The sequence below is a fragment of the Poecilia formosa genome, unplaced genomic scaffold, assembly GCF_000485575.1.
Source record: "Poecilia formosa unplaced genomic scaffold, Poecilia_formosa-5.1.2 Scaffold204, whole genome shotgun sequence".
Lineage (NCBI taxonomy): Eukaryota > Metazoa > Chordata > Actinopteri > Cyprinodontiformes > Poeciliidae > Poecilia > Poecilia formosa.
Window position 1 is genome coordinate 747,315 of NW_006800143.1, and position 22,050 is coordinate 769,364.

At 41.1% G+C, this 22,050-nt stretch overlaps 1 protein-coding gene across 1 annotated transcript in view; it reads left to right on the plus strand.

Annotated features, from left to right (window-relative positions):
* Positions 1 to 22,050, plus strand: part of ncor2 (nuclear receptor corepressor 2) — a 107,649-nt gene that overhangs the window by 26,856 nt on the left and 58,743 nt on the right. The window contains exons 2-7 of the mRNA XM_007567132.2: positions 1,015 to 1,210; positions 1,992 to 2,107; positions 8,815 to 8,992; positions 11,702 to 11,884; positions 17,481 to 17,594; positions 21,709 to 21,765. Of these exons, the coding sequence (XP_007567194.1) occupies positions 1,106 to 1,210; positions 1,992 to 2,107; positions 8,815 to 8,992; positions 11,702 to 11,884; positions 17,481 to 17,594; positions 21,709 to 21,765 (753 nt within the window). The 5' untranslated portion in view covers positions 1,015 to 1,105. The remainder of the gene's footprint in view (positions 1 to 1,014; positions 1,211 to 1,991; positions 2,108 to 8,814; positions 8,993 to 11,701; positions 11,885 to 17,480; positions 17,595 to 21,708; positions 21,766 to 22,050) is intronic.

Below are 22,050 nucleotides of genomic sequence, written 5' to 3' on the forward strand. Positions count from 1 at the left end.
TATATATATATAATTTTTTTTTTGGCTCTAGTGGCCTTTATTTGATAGTCAATTGACAGGAAAGCGGGGTAATAAGATAGGGGGAAGATGTGCAGTAAAGGTCGCCAAGGCCGGGAATCGAAACTGTAACAGCCACATCGAGGACTAAGGCATCCATATGTGGGTTGTGCTAAACCCTTGCGCCACCACAGCACACCCATACCAAGAGAGCTTTGATGTTTATCCATAATATGTACGTCTTTGTTACACGGTATCTCTCTCTTTTTTAAGCCTGCACACTTTGTAAGGACCTATTTCTGCATCTCGGCGGAATCACGTAGGTGCAACCTTTGTGAGGTTCAATCACCTACATTGTGTGCTTGACACGGTAAAATCATACGTTTTAGTCTTTTTAAGTTTTGCCACTGACATCCTTCTCACTAGTGCACCTTTTCTCAAGCATGTAGTTCTGAATGTGTTAAAGGTCAGAGCCTGGATGTTTATCTTGCACACTGCTAGATGTGTGCATTCAACTTGGTTCAGTGGTTTAGATAATGTGTAGCAAAAAAAAAAAGTAGCTTTTTTCTTTATTCAGGGCATGTGTCTTATCTGGCCAGGAGTTTTTTTTTTGTTTTTTAAATTTCCTCTGATTGCTGTCTGTAGTTTTGCAAGTGATCTTTGCATGCGAGTCTGCAGTTTCAGGACAGTGGGCCATTCATCGGGCAGTAGCAGAGGGGCTGAGCGTAGCAGGTGCAGGGACTTAGTCCTCTATCTTCGAAGCGGTGGAAGGGGGAAGCAGCTGTGGTAGGAAGGTGATGATTCTCCGATATTCAATGTAGATAGTCATGCACACTTAAACCTCAAGGTGGTCAGCTAGTACTTGCCAGGTCACGCTAAGATCTTACTCAACTTCAACAGAAATTTTAATAGCTTTATTCCTTTCATGTTATTGTCCACAATGCTTTATCCGAGCCTTCTTCTGGTTTCTCAATTCTTTTTTTTTTTTTTTTTTTTTCCCCCCCCTTCTCACCACAGGTTGCAGGCTAAGAGATACGGCCCATAATGCATGGCACTTTCTTGACAGCCACACCCTCTCCCTGCTTGTAGAGGAAGCGGCGGTGCCAGCATGTCCTCTCATCCCCAGTCTGTGCCGCCAGGCCGGAGAACTGTGGACTCACGGCACCTGCACAACCCTGCCACGCTGTCCCTGCAGCTGCAGCGGCCACACACGGTAAGGGGCTTTTCACCCACCTCCAGCAGTTGGAAACATTTGTAGAACAGAGCGGGAGTGGGGGGCGGAGGGTCTCTCTCTCTCTCTCTCTCTCTCTCTCTCTCTCTCTCTTTCTCTCTCTCTCTCTCTGTTACTCTCTCACCTCCATTGAAAATCTAGAGAGCAAAGTGGTTCTCTAAACCGGAGAGGGCCTCAGTCCAACAGAAACATTGCTAAGTTTAGAAGGCGGCACACCGGAACAGTTTCCCCTCATTAAATGTTTTGGGTTTAAAGTTCATGTTGTGGAGTCGCATAAAGGCCTTTCTCTATGTTTTTGCAAACATGTCCTAATTATCAGGATTATGTGCGGAGCAGCTTCAAACGATCGCGCCTCTTGTTGAGCGGTGAACGTATTCATGAGCTCCAGTGTTGCCGAAACTTGCTTTGTTGTTGCATGACTGGAGAATTCAAATCTTTATCCCCCGGGATTCCCACAGTTACACCTGTTGCTAATCCCACCGCTCCCACTTGTCATCACATTCGCAACCAGATGCGGATTGATGGGCTGTGTCCTGCAGCTCCCGAATGACAAAGGCACAGGTTTACTGTAGCTGCATGTTTCACCCTATTTATCCAAGAAGCCAGTTGATAAAAGAGAATTGGAAATTACTAAACGTTGCGCGAGAAATGTGTCTGGCTTGAGAATATATGTCATAAAACATGTAAAGGGCTTACAGAAATAAATGTAAATGGGATGATTTTAATAACGTTATAAACTGTGTAAATTCTTTATGTATTCCAGGAAGTGGGACTGGTCGACTACCACTCCCATCATGCCAGGGATTACAGCTCTCATCTGGCCCAGCCGCATCGCCGTCGGCCTTCCTTACTTTCAGAGTTCCAGCCTGGGAATGAAAGGTAGAAGCAGTTTACTCGTTAAGTTCATTGAAATGTATTCATACTCCTTGTATTTTACAATCACAAATTTCTATGTGTTGTCATGTAGAATCCAGACTAGAGTTGTGCACCTCTTGCTTAGGTCAATGCATATTCATTTGTTAGAAAAGCACAAAGACAGTAGAGACGTTCCCCAAAAGACTTTCAGCTGTAATTGCAGTGAAAAGTTTTGTTTTAGAAAATCATGCATGATGGCTCCCATGTCACAATTCTGTTTGTGTACGTCAGCTGAAGTTTTAGGAAGAAGTTTGCAGTTGCTGTATACCAACAAGTGGGAAAGTACAATAGCTGTCATTACAGATACGTGTCAAAAATTTTGATTGTCCTCTCATCCCCAGTCTGTGCCACCAGGCACAGACTGGGGATGTGCCTGGTGAGATGTAATTTATGAAACCGACTGCATCTTCACTGTTTCAAATATCCATTAATTCAGGGTGTTTGTGGTGTTTATTTCTGTTCCCAACGAGTTTGTGGCACCATATTTTTTTATCCATCAGTAATTGTTCTGAAGAGAAATTAGTGTTTTATTACACAACGTCGATGTAGCTGGTCAGAAATCAACTCGTTGGTGCTAAAATGTTGCGGTGTGCTTTGATTTATTTCTAGCAAATCAGTTCGTGTTTAGGTTTGCCTGCTGAACAGAGAGCCTCATCCCATCTGCATTTTTCTGCAGCATTGTTCTACCAAAGCCTCTGCCCGTTAACCCCCCGCCTTCCCCCGAGTAATCCTTATGTAATTGGTAGCCGCGAGCTGTTCTCCTTTCATAATGTTGTGTCAAACGCTTCTGCAGGGCATTGGGGGCCTGAGGAAATTTTCCATCTTCAGTAAACCAACTGTAAATTGTGAATGAATAGTACTTTGTTTCTGCATACCTGGGGCTTGTACCTGGCAGTGTTCTGCGCCGTTTAAATAGAGATGGGTTTTCGAGGGCAAGACTTGATGAGCACCTATGAATGATTCATGTGCAGGATGTGAATTTTGCATGACTCGCAGAGAAACGCATCACAAGAAAATGTCTCCTCGGATCAGTTTCTTTCTCTCTCAATATTTTCTTGCATGCATCAAAAGACGCAAGATGTTCAGCAAGCGATGAGCTCCGAGTATTGTTTTCACGTCCACGTGTTGGCGCAGTGGCTGCTTTTCAGGACCGAGTCCTCCAGGATTGATGGCAGTGGTAGCAGCAGATGGTAGAGTGACTCTGTAGCAACGTAGGGCTTTTTTGTTGATGTCTTTAAGCATCAGACGGGATTATAGTCTGAATTTTAATACATAAATCTGTACACCGGCGATGCTTAATGGCTATTAGCCTCGCCCGTCAGCATGTTAACTCTGGGTCTCGGCCCCCGCAGGGAAATAAACACACCATACTTCAAATGCTACCCACCAGCTTCTGATTCACTGACACACTTCATTCAGTCACTTGTGCTTTGGCAGCCTCCCAGAAATGACTCGGTCCATGTTTCTGCACTACAGATGCCTTCCTGTAACTTCTTCAGTGAAGCAGGGAATTAGCTTTTTTTTTTTGTAGATGAAAGAAAACCATCATCTATATATATATAAAAGAGTGCATACCTCTAGCCCACATTTCTTTGTAGAATCTGTGAAAAAGAGCCTCAGTTATATGCTGGCATGCATCGGGGGGTGGGCAGTCTTTCAGAAGAATGTCTAAGGCTTTCTCCATTCCTTCAGAAGGCTTAGTATCCAAACTGAAGGCCACATTCTGCGTTTTCATTCAGACTCTGAATTCTGCTGTAATTCTGGCCTTGGCAATCCTTTAGACTTTGCTTTGCTTAGATGTGTGCTCGTCTTTTTTTATACATCTCAGTAACTCTCTCTCTTTACTTGAACTACTCTGATTGTTGTTCACATAGGACTTTCAAAGATCTTGGTCTGGGTTTTTCTCTGCGAGGATTTTCACCTCCTCCCTGCTCGTCGTGCGCAGAATGCAAAGCAGCAATGTGCTATTTTGCTAATGTTTGAAATGTAAGCTAATTATAGGCCAGAAACCCACAACAGAATAATCTCTGTAGTGCTCCTTGATATGTTCCATCTTCATCCTCACTCCAGGCAACATTCATGACAACCTCTTCATAACCAGTGAATATCATCCCTGGCTCCTGAAGAGAGGGAGAGCTTTTTCTTTCTTTCTTTTTTTTTTTTTTTTTTTTTTGGCTGGTTCTCTTGTCAGTAACTAGGGCTATATTGTGAACAAATTTACTTCTTAAACCAAAGAGATGCCACTTTTTAATGAATCCTGGAACTTGTAACATTATTTGTAACTAATTTAGTTTGTTGTTTTGCTGAACCTTTTTATTTCTGATTGCAATTAAATGCTCAGTCACCACAATTAATCTTTAAAATTGTGGTATGATCCTGGGTTCAGACTCACAGTGGTGCACTTGACTTTTTCAGTTGGGTGTGTCCACATATTTCACAGCTTGCATACGTACACAATAGACCTGTGCAATGTTGCTTAAAAGACTGTTGCTGTATGACGGCACAATTTCCAGGCCAGCAAACAAGACATTCCATAGAAAGCTCTGCTAATCCCCCTCATTTGCTTTTGCTACACTTCTTTAAATTGCCGTATGACTAGAAAGCCAGCCTGAGATTTGTTGTAAATTGGGAATATGATCTTTCACCATTATGATCAGTGGAAAAGATGGCTTGAACTCCCTTCTTCTCTTTCTGCTCTTTGGTCCTCCATCATCAGTCCCTATGTCGTCCATTTCTACACCACTGTTTTTTCTCTTTAAAAATCTAGTTTTTCTTGTTTAGATTGACATTAATGAAACAGGGTTTCTAACCAGTGTATTATAAGCCTGGCGAGCCACCAGGCTTTACTTGCTCCTATCCCCAGACTAAGTGTTTTTTTTTTTTTTTTTTTCCCATGTATTAATTTGTTTTTCTATTCACCAATGACAGTGATGGCAAAGACGAGTTAAGCTAGGTAATATATATGTGCTCCTACTGCTGGGCTTAGCTAGATTTCCTGGGGAAATCCTGTTTAATCAAGAATTCATCAATAACATTTTGTTTCACAATTGTGTGCGAAATCCATCCCCATTATCAATATGAGTTTTCTAAAGCTCTGTGGAAAATATGTAAAATATTACACACTAGGCATTTGCCCAAATGATATTTTTACGGTACAATAACTAGTTCTGCATGATATTTGAAAATTTGTCATGGTGATTTTTGTAGATATTGCCACAATGATATCTGGGAGAATATATATGCTTATTTTCTTCTTCTGTGCTTCAATCACTCTGTGACCATTGACTAAAAGTTACTTTAGCATAACACTTGAAATACATTAGCCTACAATTATTGTACTCCAGGCATTTCTAACTGAAATGACAAATATCTAATATCTGGATGAACACATATATTTGCGACATATCATGCAGCATCAACAGTAATCTTATCGTTATAGTAATAACTTAAAGCACTTACTTCTGCTGCTGCAAAATCAATACAGTATATTGACTATTAATTTTAAATATGTTTTGATTAAAAAAACATGGTTAAAATACCTGCTAAAGCATTTATTGTACAGAATATTATGTCTTTTTTGCTGGTCTAAAGATCAACACTGCTGGTATTAGAAACTGATATTAGCATGGTTCATTAGTCAGACTGTCTGCTGACTAATAACCTGCAGTCAGTTGCTGAGCAGACGTGCATTAGTCAGCAGATGTGGCTATCTTTGTAAGAGTAATGGGAGTGGCTCTTTGAGCTTCTATAATATGGCTGTCGGCCACATCTGTTTTTTGCAACCAGAAATATTTCCAAACAGCCTGATCTAATTTCTTTATAAGTGTGGGAAATGTGTAGAAACCTTTTTTTTTTTTTCTTTCTCTTTTTTTGTAGCCAGCTGGCCGGTAGCAGCTGGGGAAGGTACATGCTGTAACTTTGTTCTCCATATTACTGTAGCAAATGCCTCTGTTGCATTAATAAGTAGACTTTAAGTCGTCGAAGCAGCATGATGGAAAACCTGAGAGCTTTTTGAAGCAGTAACTCGCTGAAACCTCAAGATACCTCGAGATCGGTAACTGGTCCAATCCTAATGATCCAATCGAGGCTTAATTTCCTTTCTCCATCTCTCCTCATAAACCACAAAGCATCCCAAAATCAGATTGATTTCCACCAAAACATACATAATTTATTCCTTTATTTAGTTTTTATTACCACACAGGACCTGAAACCATTATTGTCCTCTGGTAGTAGGCTGTTGGGCCATTTGGTACTTTCCTGTACTTTCTTTGTAAGGTTTCATTCATTCCAGCTGTGGCTACCTCAGCCAGGCATCTCTCTCTGTTAACCATCCCTGGCTTTACACACAGCTGCAGAGCTGCTCCTCTGGGGAGCAGTGAAGAGATCAGCCACCACACAAACACTCTCACAACAACAGGCTGCTGTCTACACACACCTTCTCTGCTCCTGTCGTAGCGCGGCCCAAACCAGTAGGAAAGTAATGGAGCTGTTGAGGGAAGTTGTGATGAGCTCCCCCCCCCTTCTTCAAGCTTTGCCCCCAGCTTCCACACACATCTTTGTCTTGTCCTCCAGACAAATCCTCCCCGGGGGCGAGATTATTCTGTATGCTCACAGGAGGTAGAGGGGGATAGGTCAGGGGGGGCTGGAGTTGGGTGATGTGATTATGTAAGTGCCAAACCTCATATGGAGATGCAGAAGTGTTCCAGCAAATGAGTGAGAAATTACATTCAAAAGCGGGGAGGCAATTACACACCATGTTGGTGTCGGACATGGGCCAGATCTTTGGAAGATTTTTATCTTTGGGCTTAACGCGGCAGTATTTAGCTTTTATAAAAAATATGCTTTTTACATATATATTAAAAGTGTCACCATGTAATCTGTGAAAAGATCGATCTCCTCCACTTCCTCCCTGAGCTAGTTTTGTTGTCTGAAGAAATGGACCGCTCGTGACCAAAAACAACCAATCAGAGCCAGGAGGAGGGTTTTAGTGCTGTCAATCAACCTTGTGTACACACTGCTAAATGTGCTAATGACAGAGAAACAACTTACTCTTACAGGAAAGCCTCACTGGTGACCATGCTAACTAGTCTTAACATTCATGTGTTAGCAGATAGCAAAGAGGAGACAGAAGGAGGGGGCGAGCAGCACGCACGTGGCCATGATTGACAGCGCTATGACCCTCCTCCTGCCTCTGATTGGCTGTTTCTGGTTCGCACTGGGAGAAGTCAGGGGTGCTCAATTTTTTTTATTCCTCCCATCCCCACAGATTATGGATTTCATATTAAACTATCACGACACGTGATAGTTTTAGCAAATATGTAAAAAAATATATAATAATTTTTTTTTTTACTAAAGTCACCCACTGATGCTTTAACCCTCCTGTTGTCCTCGGGTCAAAGTGACCCGAGGACAACAGGAGGGTTAATAAAATGATGCTTTAATTAATACACACAGTAAACACCTTCACAGTCCCTTTGGTTGCACGTTCTTTGTAAATGTCTCCCAGTTTTTAGGTGTTATTGATTATTACACCTTCCCTTCAATAACTGAACTCCACAGAAAGAACAAAACCACAGACCAGACCACTGTGTGCCTTGACCAGCAATTATGGTTGTGTTCTTTCTCTTCTTTTTACAAGCCGCCTCCAATTTGACACTGACAGCAAGGGCTTTGACCTTATGGCTTCTGTCTCCTGGGTGGGGTCGAGGGTAAAAAGAAAAACCCATTTGGTTCGAAAGAACAAAAAGCAATTTAACAAGTGGTTTAATGAAAGTATCAGCGTCTAATCATCAAGTGAATTTTAACATCTGCATAGAACTCCTTTTCATTGCTTATTTTAATTTGTTTTTGGTTATTTTTCTCTTGGTTCATGTTGATTTGAATGTGTGCCGTGGCTGTAATTTAAATGAAGTGTCCATCTCACTGAGAGTCATTCCTACATGACAAGGGTTTCGTCTAAAAGAAGGCATTTGCTGATGCAGAGTCCTGGTCCGTTAAATCATTCAAATCAACAATAAGTATTTGCTTGGTTTTAAACCAGGGCTGTTCTAACTCTAATACCAGTCATTTAAAAATATAATTGAATGCACTCTGGTACATCCCTGCGTTGAGCAGGAATGTACCAGCTTAGCATGTTGAATGCTAAGCTGACGTTGAGAATGAATGGCAACAAAAGCTCCCTGCCATGAATCCTCTGTCATTTCATGACAAGAAAAGTTACCCAAAGACAAGTTGGATTTATGAGCTTTCTGCTGCAGAGCACAACAAAATGACTCTTCTCCTGAGAAGCCAGTCTGGATTAACAGTAACATAAACAAAACACTGTTTACATCAGGCTAGATCACCATTTGTTCCCTTTTTTCACAAATGGCATATCAGTTCGGTACAGTGGGCCGTGATTCTGTTATTTTATTTTTCTTTACATAAGTTTATTATGAAATACCATCCAGCTCACTTATGTGATGTTTTTTTTTTTTATTATTGTAGTTTAAACTGCAAAACACGTCTGACTGTATTCAGAAAGAATACTCGTCCACAAATATAACCGCATCTCTATGGCAACGCTAAAGTTCTGCGCAGCTTGTGTCCAGCGCCTATTAGGCGTTAATTAGTAAAAAGCAATAACCAAGCTCAAAAACCTTTTTGCTACAACTGTCTTATCTTCCTTTCAGAGGACAAGAGCAGCACATCCGTTATGAGCACATCTACCTGCCGGAGGCCCCCAGCCAGTCAGAGGTGGACTATGCAGAGATCAAACGTCCTCGTTTGGAGATGGGATCGGACTCTCTGATGAGGCCTCTGTCCCACCGGCAGCCGTTACCTCTCGGAGGGGCTGAGGACATGACGAAGGTGAGAAACGTGTAAAACGTATGGTATCAATTTAGTGAATCATACTGAATTCACCCGTAAGAACTGATATTAACTATATTCTATTAATTTGGAGGATTTGGGAATTATGGGTGCATTCACAACAGCCCTGTTTAGTTTGCTTTAATCTAACTGTTGTTCATTTGCCTAGAAAAGTCTGGTTCGTTTTGGGAGGTGTGAATATCTAATCAAACTCCAAAAATTCAAACCTCTGTCTCATTTTGGTTGAAGTGAACTCTGGCGCATATTTAGACGCCAAGCGGACTGGAAACCGCGCCAAAAAGGGAATTCTGGGTAAATGCAACGAAACAATCACAAGAGTCTAGCGCTGTTGTCGTGGTCTTTTTACCAGAACAAAAGAGGAATCCTACTAAAACCGCTAAAATCTGATGCTACTCCATTACATTTTGCGAAGAAATAAGTCACGCTCGTGTCTTCTGAGGTTTTTGTGTCGTTTCCGTCAGCGGTTCTTGGTGCAGCGCCACCACAGGCGAGGATAGGAACAGGTTTCTCAAAGGGGTTTAGATCATTTGACACAGTGCAGTGTGAAAATGAACCGCACCATGTAACAAATATTGCAGTTCTGGCTGCCAGTCGAACTGCGTCTACCAGACTATCGGGTCTGAAAACACCCTACAAGACGATCCTTAGAAGTGATAATACAAAGTTAAGATTCTGCCTCTTTTTTTTCTTTTCTTTTTTCCCCCTGAAATATAATACCGTATCTGTTTAAGATTTAACTTATTTGGATAATCCGACTAGACTCTTTAAGAAACCTAAAGGATTTCATTGAACTTGTCGCAGCAGGGGATGCAGAAGAGGATTCTGCTCTAAATCAGAGATGGATCTTTGGAGCAGCAGAAGAGGAAAACCAAGGGAGTTGTGAAACTGCAATTAATAAATAATAGAGCTGACCTAGATTTCAAAAGACTGAAGGGGATGAAGCTGCGAGCAGCAGATCAGAACGACTTGCTTGCCGTGCGGAGCTGCTGATGGTGAGGCGTCCCTGACATGACAGAGTGCCTCAAACTGCCAGGAGAGGCAGACAGCCAGAGAATGGTAAATAGATACAGTAATAACACAGGAGGAGGAGGAGCGCGAGGGGAGGGTATTCAGGAATCCTTGTGCTTTCCCTTAAAGCAGCAAAGAGTGTAAACCTGTTACATAAGTGGAGTCAGATGCAATCACTGCTTGGAACAAGAGCGCAATACAATAGCTTGATAGAATGCAGGAAGCAACGTAAAGAAGTGGCAAAGGGCAGGCGTAGAGAGGCATAGATAATGGGGGAAGGGGAAAGGGAGGACTTGGAGACTGACAGGAAAAGAGGGAGTGAGCCAGTAGTATCTGACAAAGCTGATGCCTGGAGCATGACTCATATAGAATGGGAAACAGGCGGCCAGAAGCAACAGCTCTGTTGCTGTACGCCAGAATCTACAGGCGGAGAAGGTCTGCTGCTATTTGCACTTCAAGTTTCAAACTTGTTTTTTTTTTTTAATTATTATTATTGCTTTTCAAATAATCTCAACTGAGAAAAAAGGTGAGGATGAGGTAGAGATGTTGCCTGGACTCCGTGCTGACTGCTTCACATTAAGTTGTTGCACATTGAATTCAGAACATGGCTCAGATACACAGGTAAACATTTTGCTCCCTCTTTGGCTGAACATACCAGTCAACAAAAAGCGGATAACTTTTATTGTTTATCCTTAGATACATTTTAATCTTTTTAATTTAAAAAACTAGGCAGGGCTGGAATTATAAGCAGAAGTGAAACGTTTTAGGATTTCTAATCTGTCCTCAGTTGTTTTCCGGGATGCTGAGTTTCAACACGGGTTACGAGAACGGTGCCTTGATTCACACTCGGGGTTGTCAGATTAGACAAAGTCAAAACATCCCGCGAGTGCTTTTTCCTAGTTTGACTTTTTTTTTTTCTTCTTTTTTGTGTGTGTTTGTTTGTTTCTGACTCACAGGCTTTGGCAACTGTGGGCTTCTTAATCTAGGACAGCCGCTCAACATCCTCTGGCTCTGACATTTTCAATCACAGCAGGTCTACAAGGCTGTAATGCTGCCTGCCTAGTCCAGATTAGCCCACTTACATAACCTTCATTTCAGATGTTTAAAAATAACGCAGAACAAAACCCAAGCTGGATGGCTCTCACTCCTACACACACACGCGCACGCACACACACACACAAACACACACACACACTCGTACGGAGGACTGGCTCCATCGTGGCCTCATATATTTATAACATCAGAACAAACACAGTTGCTCATCGGGAACAAATGGATTCTTGCCCTCCTGCACAAGCGTGCCCATTATGTTGTTTTGCATTTTGTCCATTCACTAACTAATATTGTCGTCAGCTTTCATGAATTAATGCTTTGTCACACATCTTAATTAAATCTTTGTAACAGTTTGAGAGTAGGGCTGCAACTGGCGATTTGTTTTGGTAATCAATTATTCTATTGATTATTCTGATGATTAATCAGTAAAAAATGGCACATTCTGCAGATGGTTAATGAGCGTTATTGATTTAAAAACAAATGTGAGAACTTCTCTTCCAAACCTTGACTCAATTATTCATCACTCACTACAGATTCTTTCAAACATATCTTCTGGTTTCTCTACTTGTGAAAATCTCCCTCTTCAACTCGATATAATGTTCACCTTTGCTACGTTGGGGTTCACAGGAGCGTGGAAGTGCCATCGGGAAGCTGGAGCCCATCTCGCCGGTGAGCCCAGTCCACATGGACACCGACTTGGACCTGGTTCCGGCTCGGTTCTCCAAGGAGGAGCTGATTCAGAACATGGAACGTGTGGACAGGGAGATCACCATGGTGGAGCAACAGATCTGCAAGCTTCGCAAAAAGCAGGTCGGTGCTCCGTGCGATCTGGTTGGAGATCATTTCTGGTCGCTTTGTGGTTCCAGAAGGTTCTTACCCAACTCAGTTTCATCTCTGTGGCAGCCATGGTGTCAATATTGTCATCTTTTCGTCTCATCAATAAGATTTATCTTGGTGATTGTTTTTTTTTAGCAACTTGAAAGCAGAAAATGTGTTGAAATACTGAGAGTATCTGTTGTCTTTCTTATTCATTTTTTATAATTATGGCTTTGGTCGGAGTTCCTAAATCAAAAGATATAGTCGTGTTTTAAAATGTGATATTATTTCTGATTTGATATAAAGCCTGTGAATTGAGTAGATTTTTTTTATACCATTTGCCTATTTCTGAGCTGGGTTTCTGAGTGTTTATTTCCCATGTGAACTCTTTGTCTTGACATCTTTTTTTTAAGTGAATTCTCATTCCATTGTGATTGCCCTTTCAGTCATTAACCGCCATTTGGATCCATTATGATTTTATGTGTTCTATCAACCTAAATTAGGCTGCAGTTTATCCTAAGCACTATTTATGACGGAAAACCTGACAACCTGAACAACCTTTTAGAACTGGCAGGGTCACACTGTGGAAATGCTTTTTTTCCCTCCCCCAGTGGGGACATTTAAGCTGGTCAGAGTTGATGGGAAGATAGGTGGAAAATCAAGAAAGCAATCTAGTTAAAGGCTGCAAAAGACTTGAAACCAGGGCAAGAAGATCGCCTAACTCCAGCACAATGTTATGGTTTAGATCAAATGAGAGTGGCTCAGTCAAAGTCAGGGTTTTATATGTTGTTCAACTTGTGCTCTTCATCTCATCTCACTCAGTTTGAGTGATTTTGGAGGAATAGACAAAAATGTCACTCTGTAGTTGTGATTGTAGGATCTAGATTGGACTTCGTGACAAGATGTGGAAAAGTTTAGAGGGTGTGAATACTTTTGCAAAGAACTGCAGAGTGAATTTTTCATTCAAGCTTCTGTGGTTTGTTGCTTGCCGTACTTTGATGATGCTGAACAATTTTCGACATCTGCTTTTCTTCCCTCTCTTCCTTTTGCTTTTTTTTTTGTTACGGAGAAAAATCAGTTAAATATATATGAAGCTATAAATAACGGCTTCCTTCAGGGAGCCAAAGCATGGTGAACATTTTGTTACTGTGAAACCGCTCATATCCCCGCCAGTCCTGCCACGCTGACTCCCAGCGGACTGCGTAGTGTTTTTCTAAAGAAGCTGTAGTTTGAATAAACTGGCTTTCATCCATCAAACATGCTGTTACATCAGACTACTACTTTCTAAAAAAATAAAGAAATAAAAATAAATGTGTAAAAATAACCAAATGAATTAAAATAAAATGAATATGTAAAAATTAAACAGATATAAAATAGAATAAAAATAATTGTGTAAAAATGGAGATTGGTAAAATAAATATGAAAAATACAAATATATGAACACAAAAATCTAATTTAAAAAATCTGCAAAAATAAGAATAAATCTGTAAAATAAAAGAAATTAAAATTAAATCTAGAAATAGAAGTAGATATAACAATAAAAGGCGCAAAAATAAAAACAAATACAAGTTAATATTGAAGTCTGGCTTCACAGCTAATTATTCCGAGCACAGAGAGGAACACCTGAGATGGAAGAGCAAGTAAGCCCTGTGGAGAGGTTCATCAAAGCTTGGTGGAGGAGAGCAGAAGCCAAGCAGGACTTGGACTAAGCCAGGAGGAACTCTTCAGACACTTGAAAGCTGCAGGGCCCCCACTGCAGAGGGCCAAACTTGACCTGAGACATTCTGCCTGGGTCGCTGTTGGAAGCCATGTCTCTGCCTGCATTTCTCTTATTGTTTGGAAATGGATTGATAGAACTGCTAACTTCAAAGTTAATGATGAGTCCTTCAGTCAAGAATGGATTTTAGGAACACACCAACAGGAAAATATCAGGTCGTTTAAGAATATTTACGCTTTAACCAAAAAGACAAAACGAGGAATCCTTTTCTCTTCGGTGAATAGAAGAAACTTTTGAATGATTAAAAGCTGCTCTCAGAAAAATTCTGCATCCGCCTCTCAGGTTCCCGTAATGGAGAATGTTTTTCCGGATATTATTACAGTCCGGCTCGGGCTGAGCATTACAACATCTGCACTAATTAAGCGGCATGATAAACTATTTTTTAAAGAGTTCTGGCAGATTAAGTGAACGGGCAGGAGGCAGAGGTTAGGTTTCAGCCAGTGTGTCAGCCAAAGTCATGATGGTTGGTTTATTTTATTTTACTCTGAGGTGGGTTTGGAAAGGGAACGGGGGTGTCTTCATGGGAATGCCTGAATTTGCCTGACCAGATGCTCAACTAGGGAAATTATGGCACAAGATGAGCCAACCTACTGTGCTCATGTGTGGACCATATTGAGGCCACCATTACTCCACCCTGCTCTGAAGGCTCATGTAGATTAGCTGTTTTTGCAGCACCCTTTTGCCTCGTTTCCACTGGTCGGGTCGGTTCGATATGGCGTATTCCCAAGAGCATTTCCGCCACTAACTGAACTCTTGCTTTCAGACGTGGTTAAAACCAAACGGCTAACATGGCGTCATACTAGCGTGACAGCAACTGTGATGCTCTAGTATTTCTCGTTTTTATGTCCACCAATCAATGAACTGTGCTGTGTGACACCAGTAGCTTCGCCCTAACCTCACTGTTCCTACAACTGAAGGGAACCCAAAAACGGTGTGCGGCGTTTTTACGATGGAAACGGATAAAATGGCGCCTCTACCCGACCCGTGCCGTACCGCTCAGTGGAAACGAGGCATTTGACACCCAAACTCGGCTTCCACATAGCTGGTCACAGCTGAATACATACACTCTGCTGCTTTTACCCCCCCCCAACTCACAGCTTACAGTAAATTTATCCAAATATTTCCTGTGAGTATTTCTGAAGGTCACTTTTTATTCAGTGTTTAGTTAAGCAAATCCGTTTTATTTTACACCATTACAATACGTTCAATTAAATGTTCCTGTATGTAGTTGAAGGTTTCCATATTGTAGTGGTCAAGAGTTGTTTTTGGAGCGGCGGGTACATAAAAGTTAAAATATTAAGACAGTCTTTATATTAACGATTGCTCACAGAGCGCAGTGGAAGCCTGATTTACTGGCATTAAAGCTTTTGTCAAACGATTTTTGTGTAGATATCACTTCTAAGTTTTTAGTTGGTGTTTTCAGAAATCTGTGAATTAATAGGGCTGGATTTTTCCGGCTGCACATTATGAGGGAACACATGACATTGCAATATTATTCTGACATTTTTCAAAGGTAGTTAACCCAGATCCGCTTCACTGCTGCTTACATTTCCACTTTTCCAGAGTTTGAATGCATGGCAGCTGTAATGTTTCAGTCTACCAAATATTACATCTATGCAATCCTTTGCAGTTTTGATATTGCACTTCAGTATTGGATTTGAAACTAGCAGCTCCCCACCTGGGTTGCAATATTTTTACCAGTAATTAATTTGTTTTTATAGTGTTCACCAATGGGTCAGCTCCAATTTCCATAATTCCTTTGTGACTGGTGATAGACCGATGTCGATCATATCCACCAAACTTATCTACCTTTACAACCGTCTGAAAATCAGCCACTGTCTACTTTTTCTCTGAGGGCTGACCGACAGACTCGCCAATACGTATAAACTTTTAATTTCCCTTTGAGAAAAATATAAATTAACAACTTGCATGTAGCTGTCTTGAGGTTTTTTGTTCAGTGATTTTCAGTAAAGTAAGGTTAGAACATTGAAAGTGTGTTGGGTCATTGAAAGGGTCAGTTATAAAAACATTTGGCATCTGTCAATATTGGAATCAGCAGGTTGGGGTTTTTAAAGATCTGTGATCAGCCAGAAAACTGCATTCGGTGCACCTGTAGTTCTTTCACTTACTGGCTAATCTCATAATCCTGTAAACATGTAATTTCACTGCCTTTTATTGTCCTTAGAGAACTTTAACTTCAAGTTGAACTGGATTTGCGGTTCTTATCCTCGCTGGGGTAAAAATGCCCTCTAACGCCACCTCGGCTGTCCAGTCAAAAATAACCACCTAACCTAATTTTCTCAAATCACTATTAAAACCTTCTCGGTTGCATTACGTCATTCTCTTACACCAACACAGCTGCCAGACCTTATCTGTTCGAGGTAATGGAAATAATTTGACATAAATCTTCTGAGTTTGTAGCTGTAATGGCGCTCTGGATAAACATAATAATACTTGCATAAGGAGACGACTTTATGGGCTCGTTTAGACGATGTAAATGTATTTCAACCCCCCCCCCCCCCCGGTTTTAAAGTCATGACTTTGTGACTCGCAGCAATACAAACTGATCACTGGCACAAGCTGGTGAATATGTTCTTTAATACACATAAGGCTGTAGCTATTGAATATTTTATTAGTATTTAATCATTTTCATTCAGTTATTATTTTAATTATTATAGGCTTGTTTGAACCCATTGATGAATTAAGTATTTTGTTTTATTTTTATGTATTGTGTTTTTTTTAATCCAAAGCCAAAATGCACATTCAGAGCCACCTTGTTGTTTCATCTGCTTTTTCCATTATCACAGTTCCCCGTTTGATATTTTTCTCCCTCCGTACCTTTTTGTTTATGCACACGCGGTGCCACTCGTTCTACGCTCCCACTGTAAACATCGATTTTATTTGCTCGAAAAGCCATTTGAATCAGGAATATGTCTGCCTTCTTTTTGTGCAGTCTTGTGCTAATCAAATTCAGTTTTGCTGCAGAGTATATTAACTCATTGTTTGATGTAGCTCCATAAATGTGGCATGTTTGGTCTCGTTCTTCAGTTTCTTTTTCCCCCTTCCTTGATCACACATAATCTTAAGTGGCAGAGTGCAGTGCCACGTGAATAGCAGCACCGGTGAAACACATCTGCCATTAAGTTGAACCATCCTATGAAAGATTTATCTCCAAAGCTGTAATGTTGTGTTGTTGCTTTTAGTTATTTGAAAGAGTAGTCTTGGCTCTATATATGTAGCCATAACCTACATTATATAAGCGTCACTTTTTCATGTATGTCACATAAAGCAATAAGCAAAATCAATTAATCGCATGATGAATTAAAATCAGATCAAAAATTTCCACATGGACAACAATCGTTAGAGATGCTCCCCTCAGCATTTTGAGAAGCCCCGCCAACATTTGACACCCAGTACGAAGTAGTTAGTTTGCGCTTCTTGCCACTTTTACCTGTTTTCCCTGTCAAAGCTGAATATGTTTTTGAAACATAATTTTGGTTACAGAGACCTCATAATCCATTTTGATTCTTCTTGTTTCAACTGTTTTGTTGATTTTATTTTGGATCTTTTAGATATTTTCCAGTCTCAATGCTAAATGCTCTTTAGAAATTAAAGAAAGTGTTATCTTAGTTGAAAATTGTCTCAAGATGCCAATATAATCGTTTATCACAACGATTTCCGGGACAATTTGTCATCCAGCGACAGTTGTTGTTGTGACAGGAATATCTGTAAACAAAAACCGTCGGCTTTTAATATTTTCCCCATTACGTATAATGGAAAATTTATCTGATCTTTTTTTTGCGTGTGCTGCAGCAACAGCTGGAGGAGGAAGCCGCCAAGCCCCACGAACCCGAGAGGCCCATCTCGCCGCCACCCAGTGAGGCCAAGCACCGCAGCCTGGTGCAGATCATCTACGATGAGAACCGAGTAAGTGGAAGACAAACACTCAAACAGGCGTGCTTAATCTGCTGCCTTGCTCCTTTGACCCATATTCCTGGGTATTTCAATATGGCCACACTCGATCACATTCGCAGAGTATTCATTACGTTGAAAGGTGGGGCTGTGTTATTGTTTTTCACGGCTGCCGCGTGACGGGTTGCACAGTAAATACTGTCTGTACATGCTGCCTCCCCAGAAAAGCAGCAGTCTGTCATACTTTTTTTTTTCTTTCTGTGAGATAAATCTAAAAAAACAAAGCAAAAAAAAAAAAACAAATCTCAAAGCTTGTCAAAATGTATTCATGTCATACCTTACCCCTCTTACTTGTTACTGCCGTGCAAGGTAGGAATGTTGCCTGAAAGAATATGCTACTAAAGGTCAACATGGCAAACATGATGAATCAGAGAGTTGACTCCGAGAGGCGCACACACAGTAGAAGGTGACTCACGTTTGCACTGACACAACCCTTGATCTTTGCTCTAAAATATTTCGGATTAATCAGCCTCTTCATGGAGCAGTGCCTCGTAAAAGCTAGCAGGAAACGTTCGCCGCAGGAAGTTGAGGTGTGTGCAGAAGATGAACCACGGAGCATTGCAGTGATTCTCAGTGCTCTCAGTCCCCCTTGTGGTTAAAAGCTGGGGTTTCACTCTTTGTAGGAATTGAGTTCAAAACTGAAACTCTGAAGAGCCGCTTGTGATTTTTTTTTTATTTTTTATTTTTATTTTTATATCCAGCATATATTTTAAGCTGGGTAATTTTGCACATCTATGCTGGACAGCAGTGCAGTGTGCAGGCATTTCACTCAAAATGGACAATTATAGTTCAGCCCAAACTCTGGCATTCGCTGTGTGTAATAAAATTTACTTTGCACTGCTGTGTGTCTCAGAGAAACGGCGGATAACCGCTGAAATGCCGTCGGAAACCCTTTAGGAAGAAGCGCAGCGCGCGACTTTGATTGTTTCTGTGGTCAGCTAAAACGCAGCCCTTCCATGGAACAGGAGGACACGGCAGATGGCGCAAGTTATAGAGTGACTCGAGCGTGCAGTCTAACCTCTGTAACACTTCCCTCTGACTTGCATGATGCACCCTGGCCTGCTGCCATCCAGCCTCATTGTGGCGGTCAAACCAGGCTCGAGCTGCTTCTATTCTAAGTCACACGCTCTTGCTTTGCTCATCGCTTCTGCATTTCTGGTATTTACAACTGCGCTCGCGCCGCTGTTTAATTGTCGCGATCCGATATGCTAAATTTGAGTTGTCTTCAAGGGAGGAGGGGTGCACAGGGGTGGGGGGGGGGTATATTGTGTTGTAAAAAGAAATGGTTGCACATGGGGTTTACAAACGTAGCTGGAATTACTTCAGCCTCAGCTCTTCCTGTCTCCACACTGTCATCTGTCCCTTTGGGGCTCACAGTCACAGGCTCTTTCAGCCCCATCATCAGACCCCCCACAGACGACTCAGTTCATGTTCATTCTCCCTGTATTTGGCGAACAATCCTCACAGATATGGGGATGTGAAAAGACATGTACCTCCTGTGACTACGTTGTGTTTGTCTTTTCGATGTAAAACTAGCGTTGCGGTTTTTTTGGTATTTTTCCGTCTGCATTTGTCCCTTTTCCTTGTTTTTGTTCCCAGGATTCCCTTTGGTGGGGGTTTGGGATTATAATCACTCAGGGAAGCCGCAGAATCAATCCCAGAAATCTGGTTTCACGTTTGCTGGAGTCGGATCATGTGACCTGCAGAAAATGTTCCGTCGGCTCGTAACTTTACGAGCGGTGATAATGCGAGCGCCGCTGTGGTGAATCTGTGTGCCACCACCGGAGGGCATGATTGAAATGCTAAATTCAGCCTCTTCACTTCTGTCTGCTTACAAACATGAATGATGTTAACGAAGCACCAGCACTTTAATTAATTACACTCTTACGGAAAACCACAATGTTTTGCCTCACATTTCCCCTCTCCACTTTAGTTCCATAGATATTGTTTGTTTTTTCTTGTTTTTTTTTTCTTCTTCTTCTGAAGCTACTTCAGTATTTCACAGCTTTGTTTTCAAATTAGAGGAAAGTATCACAGTTCGGAAATGAAGAGAAATCCCCCAGCCTCCCTCCCTCCACTCTCGGAGGATGAAAGTCTCCTTTTAATAATTGCTGCTCATTAAGTGCTGCTGCTGTGAGCGTGCTCTCTGAGGCAATACTCTGCAGCCTGTTACACCTACTCACTGATGATGAGGAAGCAACATTTGCATTTAATTGATATGTACAACATGTGCATTGTGTAAGGCTGTGGTTCTTTTCTTTCCTTGTTCGGTGGAAGCACAAGGGTTTTATTCAAAAAAGCTTCGCCTCACTTTTGACCAAGTTGTAACTAGCTTGTGTTCACTCATGATGTGGAGTTGATATATAGTCATGATTTTTATCACCATTTCCCTGCAGTGAAGCATGTCTATTAAAAACATGTAGCTGAGGATGTAGGCCAGGGGTGCTCACAGTGCGGCTCGTGGACCATTTGTGGCTCTTGGAATGATTTTCTGTGGCCCTTGATCACAATTCAAGAAACTTTAAAAAAAAAACAAAAAACAAAAAAAAAAAACATTCCAGTGTCAAATTTAATGTGAAGTCTTTAATTAAAATAAAATCCTGCTAAATTAACTTCTTTAAAATGGAAAAACGAAAATGCACACAAGATATTTGCCTTCTATTAGCACAGTTACGGTATGGACTTAGAATATTATTGTGATATTTTGCAATACTATTGTGATAACGATAAAAATTATGATTTGAAAAAATTTTTTGCTTCTTTTTTAGATAACTTTACGACTGTGACTGCATGGCAAAACATTTATAGCACGGAAAATGTTGAAAACGTTCCAATTTAAAATAGGCTTCTCTGAGACTCCACTTATTTAACAAGTAAGATTTATAAGTCTAAACTGCACACGGTGTTTTCGATCTTACTGATATGTTTTTTTTGATGCTCCCGTGAAACAGTGAAGAAAATTGTAAAAATAACATTTCCGATAATGCAGTTTTTTTTTATTTAATATCATTGATTCAAATTAGTCAAGACGATGATAAATCAAAACTCCTCTAAGAAGTTTGTCACAATAAATAATAAACGATACGATAAATGCTCACCGATTTCTGCTGTTGATTCTAGACATCAAGCAATGGCGGTCATGCAGAAATGTGTCGTCGCGGAAAATTTTAGCATCAATATTAGCATTTTCGTACAAAATTTTACAACATAATCATTTAAAACCATGAAGGTTTTTGTCCTTGCTACATGAAAGCACGTTTATAGTATGTTCTCTGAACATGACGGTTGTCTAACTATTAGAGTTCAGCTTGTTTTAAGTCTGCTGAGGATATTTAAGCAGCATTAGGTCAAATAGCCTAACCTAATATAAAGAAATAAAAGCTGCCACGGAAATGTGGCCCGGCCCGCTCCGTCACTGTCATCAGCTGTAAAATGTCACTACATGCACCAAGGGCATCTGCACATGGCAAATGAAGGAGAAGAGTACAGCGAGAATATTGCTTTGGAGTTTTGGAAAGACGTATACACATTTGTCTGCTGGAGCCAAATATTTATGTAAGGACGAGCAGAGAAGACCCGTCTTAGTTTGACTTTTTCCTTACTGGTCAAACATCTCTGTTCTCCAGCTCTGAAGTGTCCCCCTCCACTCCTCCAGCTCCACTCTTTTTTTCCCCCCTCTCTCTCTCCCACTTTTTTAGTCTACTCCCACTTGCTTTCATGCCTGCCTGCTCTTTCTCTCTAACCTTTCTCTGCTCAGTGGAGGTGAGTAATCTTTCTCTCTTTTTTTTTCTTGCTGGAGAAGATGGAGAGAGAAAGAGAGAGAGCAACAGAGAGAGAGGGGAGAGAGAGAGAGCTGAGGCAAGGAGCTGTGGCCCAGCTTGAGTTAAAAGCTCTAATAATAGGCAGCGGGTCCAGCTCTCCATCTATCCATGCATCCAGCCCCGTCCACCCTTTGTAGCAAGCAGTGTTTTTTGTTTTTTGCCTTGGTGATCTAGTGAGCGTGTTCCCCGTGTTGCCGTGGTGATGGCAGCTGGCTAATGTGCTACTTCTGTTTGTCTTTTCTCATCAGAAAAAGGCAGAAGAGGCTCATAGGATACTGGAGGGGCTGGGACCCAGAGTGGAACTGGTGAGTAGCGACTTTTACTTTGCGTGGACTTTTCTTCTCGTCTTTGTGTGCTCTTCTCTCCTTAAATTTTTAAACATAGAGCAGCGAATCGACTGCTGCAGAGCTCGGCTCTGCCTCAGGGGGCGTTCATTCTGTGAAACTTCAGCTTAAAAATAGATCCAATTATTTGACCTCTTTTCATTAGTTCCAAAGTTTTGCATTACTTCTCTAATTGATGACATGTTTAATTATTTTTTAAAAATGACTGAGGAAACTAATTTAGGCCTTTTTGCCATTTTGTAACCT